This window comes from Pelobates fuscus, chromosome 5 (genome assembly GCF_036172605.1).
Source record: "Pelobates fuscus isolate aPelFus1 chromosome 5, aPelFus1.pri, whole genome shotgun sequence".
NCBI lineage: Eukaryota > Metazoa > Chordata > Amphibia > Anura > Pelobatidae > Pelobates > Pelobates fuscus.
Genome location: NC_086321.1, coordinates 107,684,107 through 107,691,748, shown reverse-complemented (window position 1 = coordinate 107,691,748; position 7,642 = coordinate 107,684,107). Strand labels below are relative to the sequence as shown.

The 7,642-nt window shown below is 36.2% G+C and overlaps 1 protein-coding gene across 5 annotated transcripts in view; it reads right to left on the bottom strand.

The window, feature by feature from the left end:
• Nucleotides 1-235: 235 nt before the first annotated feature.
• SNCAIP (synuclein alpha interacting protein) overlaps nucleotides 236-7,642 on the bottom strand; it is a 219,318-nt gene continuing 211,911 nt past the window's right edge. For 2 of the 5 annotated variants that reach the window (XM_063454126.1, XM_063454124.1), the window contains one exon: nucleotides 236-1,114. In XM_063454126.1, coding sequence (XP_063310196.1) covers nucleotides 1,030-1,114 — 85 coding nt within the window. In that variant the 3' untranslated portion in view covers nucleotides 236-1,029. Of the gene's footprint in view, nucleotides 1,115-2,866; nucleotides 5,018-7,642 lie in introns of those variants that run through there. The other 3 variants (XM_063454128.1, XM_063454129.1, XM_063454127.1) reach the window with 3 other exon arrangements.

The window sequence follows — 7,642 nt, the reverse complement described above, 5'->3', positions numbered from 1 at the left end:
GATAAATGGTGTTGGGTGGTGGGTGGGCATGGTTAGATAGGATTGGAGAATAGATGGAAAAAGTTGGACATTTATATTGGAAGGCCCATCAATCAGCCTTCTGGCAAAACTACAAATCTCCAGGAATATGGTATAAGTATTATATACTATGAAAACGTTTTTTTTTTTTTTGTTTGTTTGTTTTTTTAATTTAGATCCAAGCTACTGATTTCAGACATGAAGCATAGTAGAAACAGTGCACATTTCAATAATAATTTTATGTAAGCATAGATCTGTTAATCTGTAGAAATGTCACCCTGACTGACGTATCTATCTCGCCTAGTCATTAACCAATACAATAACTGTAAATAGACTGTGTTCAGAACCTTAGATTAAGTCCAGTGATGCCTAATTTTGCCACTTCAGATGTTCATGAACCGCATTAATCTTCGCAACCCAAATATTGTGAACTACATCCCCTATAAAACTTGGCTATTTAAAGGATGGAGTTTCATGGACATGTTCACAAACATCCTTGTATAGCCAACTTTTGACTTTTGTATACTGCTTCATGCTCTGAGCCTTTCCATTTTAATTATTGCTTCCATCACAAATAAATAAATACTCCCATGTTTTTAAATATTGCTTAGTAAAAAAATAATTACATTTTACCAGTCACTGTACGTTCTTTCTAATGTATTAAAAGACGCAAATAAGGTATAGTGATGGACATTTATTTTCATGATGCCATGGGCAATGTGACAAGGTTCGATGTAAAAAATAAATATCACATACTTTCATTCAAAACCTACATTTCAAGACCAGAGATGGCGTCGGAAATCACAGATTTATGGTGATCATGCAATAACAAGAGTATATAAAAAATGTTTTGTTCTCTATATGAAAGTTTTAGTAGAGGTCTGTTTGGAAAAAAAAAAAACAGACCAAAAACAGCTTATCTCTTCACCAAAAATACTGGTATTAGAATTGTAAGGCATCATATAACCATGATATTGCTGGTGACTTTTCAATGTTGACGAAGAAACACAGCTAAAGAAAGAATTCTTGCATTTCTTGTTCTTCTGTATTATTCTCACCAAAGATAATCCTTATTGTTTCATCCACTGAATTAAGCCTGCAATAAGATAAAAATAATAATAAAACCACATTTTTATTGTACAACATTTTTATTTACCTATATAGTTGTCTAGGAATACTTTAATTTGACATTTGCATTCTGTATCATAATCATTTAAAAATTGGAAATAATCATCTCTTTCTTTATAACTACTTGTTTTTCCAGACGGTCTCTGCTCAAAAATGCATAATTGTAAATCTGTTAAAAGAAAGCAATGTGAGATCTCCACCAAATTGTAAACTGGATAAACTGAAAATTGTAATTAAGAAATGTATCAAAGTGTTGCTGATGCTTTTCCATCTAGGGACTACTCGGTCTCATTATTTTTCCTACGCCTTACACTTCTTGACACAGGGCTGAGCTACCACCGTCTTGCGGGATCCTGCATAAATCTCAATGCTGTACTCTCGTGCATGCATGCTGTCGCGCCAGAAGCTGGAGAGGACCGGACGGAAAAAAATGGATGCACCCGTGAGGAGGGAAATCAGGTAAATAAATCTCACCTTTCCATGCCCGTCTAGCCAGCGGACCACCAGCAGTGAGGTCACCAAAGGGGGTCTTTGCAAACTATGCAAAGTCCCAAGATGGCGACAATGCCGCTTTAAAATTTCACTTAATTACACTCGTTATTACAAAAAAACACAATGTGAAATATGGTAGAAAAACGAAACAAATAATGAAAAGAAAGTAGTGTAGAAGACAAGAATACAGGATCCTGGGAACTCTGACAACGAAATCCTATAGATCGCTATTCAAAACCTACATAACTCTAAGGTACTGGTTAGTAGTGTGATAGGGGAAATGTTGCCAGTAGATGTCAGTGTAGTCTCTACTTACATCACAGGAGAAGCTAGAGAGATACAATTTAAAATGACATTTGTTCAGTGCATGACCCCCTGTCCTAATGTGTTTTACACCCCACCTCCTATAGAATGTAAGCTCGATCGCGCAGAGTCCTGTTCAACCTACTGTTCCTGTAAGTTTATTTGTAATTGTCCTATTTATAGTTAAATACCCTCTCATAATATTGTAAAGCGCTACGGAATCTGTTGGCGCTATATAAATTGCAATAATAAATAAATAAATAAATATATAAAATAATCCCCCAAGCACCATATCCCTACAGCCTGCTGTAGTGGTTATGGTGCCACAAGTGCCCTGGCAGCTTCCCAGGGTAACTGAGCTGCGGCACTGAGCTAGGGTGGTGCACTAAAAGAGCTTAGATGAGAACTCTCATCCACTTAGCTCATGCATAGCTCAGTAGAGGATCTTCTGTCTCCAGAAGAGGCTGTGACCGGCGTCCACAGGTATGTTGTCAAACAGTTTGCAAACAGCAGTTAGCAGTTAAGGTGCTTGGAATGTTCCTCTGGATATGAGCACTATATGAGAACAGTTAAATAAATCCATAAAGGTACAGCAGCTTAAAATCCTTTCCATATTTTACCTTTATATCCCCCCTATGATATCCTATCACACTATTCAATAATAAAAATAGGGCCTACAGCAACACCTACTGGAAATATTTTCCTTTTACTCGCACTTTTGACTATTTTGAGCTGAAATGTATAATTCAGTCAACATTCACTCTGGATTTCCGTCTATTGAACCTTTATTGAATAACCCTGACAGTGTGCTCTATTATGTAGTTCTTGTAATAGTTTTACATAATGCTTTCTTTTGCTGTTTGAGAAAACTTGAATTGCACGTTTAATCCTACATCAAGTAAATTCATTTTGAACCTGGATCGTATTTTGAACTCGGAAATATAGCAGCTGACAGATGTAAGACAAGTCTGCTAATGTGCTGAATATGCAAAAGACATCTGCAATATGCTCTTGGCCTAGTTTTAGTGAACATTACATCTGCTTAAAACCATGTTTTATTTCTCATGATCTCAAACTTTGAGAACACTGACCAACGCAAGCTCATTCAAAAGATCATTTTGAAAACGTATTAGCACGACTCCATTAAAATGAAATGTCTTCACTTCTTTAGAAACGCCAAGCTTTGTATTTGCATTTACTGAAACTTCTAAAGCAGTGCCTTTTTTTTTTTTTTTTGGCTGATAAAGAAATTTGGTAAAGCAAGAAGTAAAATTGAACATACAGATGTCCATTAATATCTTTCTTTATTTTTCATTAAGAGTGATGGAACATGCATTGAAAGTACTCCAAGAGAGTTAAACTGTCACGTTTACGTGTTTTCTGAATCATTCCAAAGGCCCCCAGACTGTCTGCAGATGTTGTTTTTGAAAAAATGTACAGCAGAAAAATGTATCTGCGATATGAAGACGATTCCCACAGTAGAGAGCAGGAATTGTGTATTAATTGTGATATTCAGTGTGCTGGTATTGGGCTATGTCTACACACATGCTTTGTTCTGGTCTCTGTATCAGAACTATAAAATGTTACAATTCCAAAAAGCAGTAATGTAATATTAGATGTGCTATTCACTAATGGGTGTATTGCCGCAAATTCAAATTCAAAGTTATTAGAACAAAATAGATGCACTGGAAACTTAGGTAACTTGAAAAATGTTTCCAATTTGGATATTGTAGCCCAACATTTGATACCTGAATTCCCAACAATTCACTATTTCAGATCCAATAGTGTTAAAAACACAATCTAGCCACCTGGCCTCCTAAATATAGTAAAATCGTACCTTTATTCCAGTCTGTTGGTGCTGGTTCTGACCCTTATCTGCCTCCTTGGCTGACATTATCAGAATTAATGATCTCAGCCAATCACAATGCTCTCCCATAGGAAAGTATTGGCTTGGCTGAGATTGTCAATTCTAATAACTCAGCTAAGGAGGATGCATCTCTATGAGGAAAGTTCAGTCTCTCCATGCAAAGGGGGGAGACACTGACTCTCAGTGCTGCACAGTGTGCAGCACTGCCCCAGGAAGCACCTCTAGTAGCCATCTTAGGAGTGGCCACTGAAGGTGTCTCTAGGCTGTATTGTAAATACTGCCTTTTCTATGAAAAGACAGTGTTTACTGCAAAAAGCCTGCATGGACTGACTATGCTCACTAAAACAACTACATTCAGTTGTAGTTGTTCAGGTGACTACAGTGTCCCTGCAACTTGCTTTAAACGTTTTTATCTCCCGCTTTGTAATTTGATGTTTAATCACACACAAGAGTCTCCTGCAGGTTCTAGGAGGCTATTAATAAAGCAGTAGATAGGAAATTCTATATTAAACAGACTGAGCAATACAGGTACCTAACATGTCTATATATTAGTTATTTTTCAGGAAATGTTTAGGACGGCCATGCAAGTCACATGCAGGGAGGTGTGACCAGGGCTCTATAAACAAAGTAATCTAACTTCTAAATGGCAGAGAGACTGCAGGTGCTTGATCTGAACACCAAAACTGCTTAATTACACTGAAGTTGTTTTGTTGCCTATAGTGTCCTTTTAAGTACTTCTGCTGTATGCTGTGTCAATGCTGACTTCTCTGTACGTATTTTCTACAATTTCATAGTTCTTTCGGCAATGTTACTCTATTCTCCGAAGCAGTAAAAAAACTAGTGGGAAATTCCTGTACATGGTTTACCTTGTTTCTTAAAGTTGTACATTTTTTACCACCTTAACTGTAATTTTGCCATATACTATCACTGTAGATTTTCTTTTTTTTAATTCATATGGACGATAATCAGTAATGAAAAACTGTTTCTTTTTCCAGGTGAAGAAATAAGTGAAGAAAGTAATTTCCACATTTGTAAAGTGCCATACGCAGTGTTTTTGTGTAATTCATGTGTGTGTTAAGTTGTAGTATTAAGTAAGTAGTGTCATTTACAGTAGGAGATAATTGTTCCTTTCCCTGCTGACTACATTCAGTTTTCATCTGTTTGAGTGCCTTGGCTTGTCCTCTTTACAGCTCTTCGCTTTCCATCACCCTAGAAATACAATAAATAGGGGAAGTATATGGGATTCGTCAGTGACCAATAAATGAAGAACTTGCCTTAAGCCACTAAAATTAAATCCATTAAATCAAATATTAGATATAAAATATAATGATTAAAAATGATGTGTTTTTTTACATTTTGGAATTAAAATACTGTAATTTAAGTTATTTGTACTTGACAGAATAAATTGGGAGGTAAGTAAGCATTAGAATCACAAACTAACTCTATTATGTGCCTATGTGATAAATTAAATATGTAATAAATGGAATATTCTATGCATATATTGTCTTACATAAGGAAGTAGTAATGGTTAAACCCACATGGTTAGAAACTGTATTTATTGCAATATTAGTGTTATTTACAAAAGTGAGAATTGATGGATACTAAAAGGGAATTTCAGATTTAAAGGGACAATTTGATTTGTACATTTGTTTAAATATGTTTGGTTGCTGGTTTAAACAATTAATTGTTAAGTCATGTAAGTCCCTTTAAGGTTAAATTAGCTTAACTTGGAGCATGGCAGACTTGCAGAACATTTCCAGTTGTGATATTTTGGCCTTAAATTTGAACTTAATTTTATATTTCTGACAGTACTCAGTACTTAACCCTATATGTTTTTTTTTTTATTGGACGTTTTAAATCTGCTATTGCAAGTGATACCCATTTATGTGCAAGTAATGCTTGCATATTTTTCAATTTTAGAAATGTGATTTTGAAAGAATTAAAATCTGAGAGTATCATATAGAGCTTAAACTAAGTTTGTACACAAATACAAATAAAGTGGAAATCACCCAGAATACGTATAGATATATAATATAATAGAATGACCTGTATTTAGGTGGATTCTTCAGATATATAATAAACAAATGAGGTAATCACGCCTTTCACCCACTCAGGGGTACTTGATGAGTATGAGATGAGATGCAAGTTCTTCCAACCAGATGTATGAAATAAAGAGATCAAATATAGTGAAGTATGTAAAAAATGAATATAACAAATTTATTGGTCACACTTACACTTAAGAAGTATAAAAACAGCGTATCTCCAAATTTGTATGCCCTCCTGGATGGATGTTTTCTTGCAAAGTCACCACAGTGGGGATAAGGAGCCGCAATGTGTTACAGCAAAGGATAAAACAAATACATATAAATAAAAAAATAAAAAAAAATGTCCACAAGGGGTTAATCCAACGCGTTTCGTCCGGTCAAATATTTGGACTTCTTCAGGGCTGAAGAAGTCCAAATATTTGACCGGACGAAACGCGTTGGATTAACCCCTTGTGGACATTTTTTTATTTATATGTATTTGTTTTATCCTTTGCTGTAACACATTGCAGCTCCTTATCCCCACTGTGGTGACTTTGCAAGAAAACATCCATCCAGGAGGGCATACAAATTTGGAGATACGCTGTTTTTATACTTCTTAAGTGTAAGTGTAACCAATAAATTTGTTATATTCATTTTTTACATACTTCACTATATTTGATCTCTTTATTTCATACATCTGGTTGGAAGAACTTGCATCTCATCTCATACTCATCAAGTACCCCTGAGTGGGTGAAAGGCGTGATTACCTCATTTGTTTATTATATATCTGAAGAATCCACCTAAATACAGGTCATTCGATTATATTATATATCTATACGTATTCTGGGTGATTTCCACTTTCTTTGTATTTGTGTATATTCTCTTAGGTGGCTGTGAAGTACACCTGGGATCACTTACAGTTATACGTTTTTTTCCTTTAGTGTATATACTTTATTTTCTTGGTTTTAAACTAAGTTTGTACATAATTTATTTTGATCTAACCTTAGTGCATTTTAGATATATAACAAGTTATTGGCTAGAATCAGACTAACGCAACTGCTTTCAGATTTGAATAAAATACACTGCTCAAAAAAAGAGAACACAAAAATAACATCCTAGATCTGAATTAATTAAATATTCTTCTGATATACTTTGTTCTTTACATAGTTGAATGTGCTGACAACAAAATCACACAAAAATAAAAAAAATGGAATCACATTTTTCAACCCATGGAGGTCTGGATTTGGAGTCACACTCAAAATTAAAGTGGAAAAACACACTACAGGCTGATCCAACTTTGATGTAATGTCCTTAAAACAAGTAAAAATGAGGCTCAATAGTGTGTGTGGCCTCCACGTGCCTGTATGACCTCCCAACAACGCCTGTGCATGCTCCTGATGAGGTGGCGGATGGTCTCCTGAGGGATCTCCTCCCAGACCTGGAGTAAAGCATCTGCCAACTCCTGGATAGTCTGTGGTGCAACATGACGTTGGTGGATGGAGTGAGACATGATGTCCCAGATGTGCTCAATTGGATTCAGGTCTGGGGAACAGGCGGGCTAGTCCATAGGATCAATGCCTTCGTCTTGCAGAAACTGCTGACACACTCCAGCCACATGAGGTCTAGCATTGTCTTGCATTAGGAGGAACCCAGGGCCAACCGCACCAGCATATGGTCTCACAAGGGGTCTGAGGATCTCATTTCGGTACCTAATGGCAGTCAGGCTACCTCTGGTGAGCACATGGAGGGCTGTGCGGCCCCCCAAAGAAATGCCACCCCACACCATTACTGACAAACTGCCATACCGGTC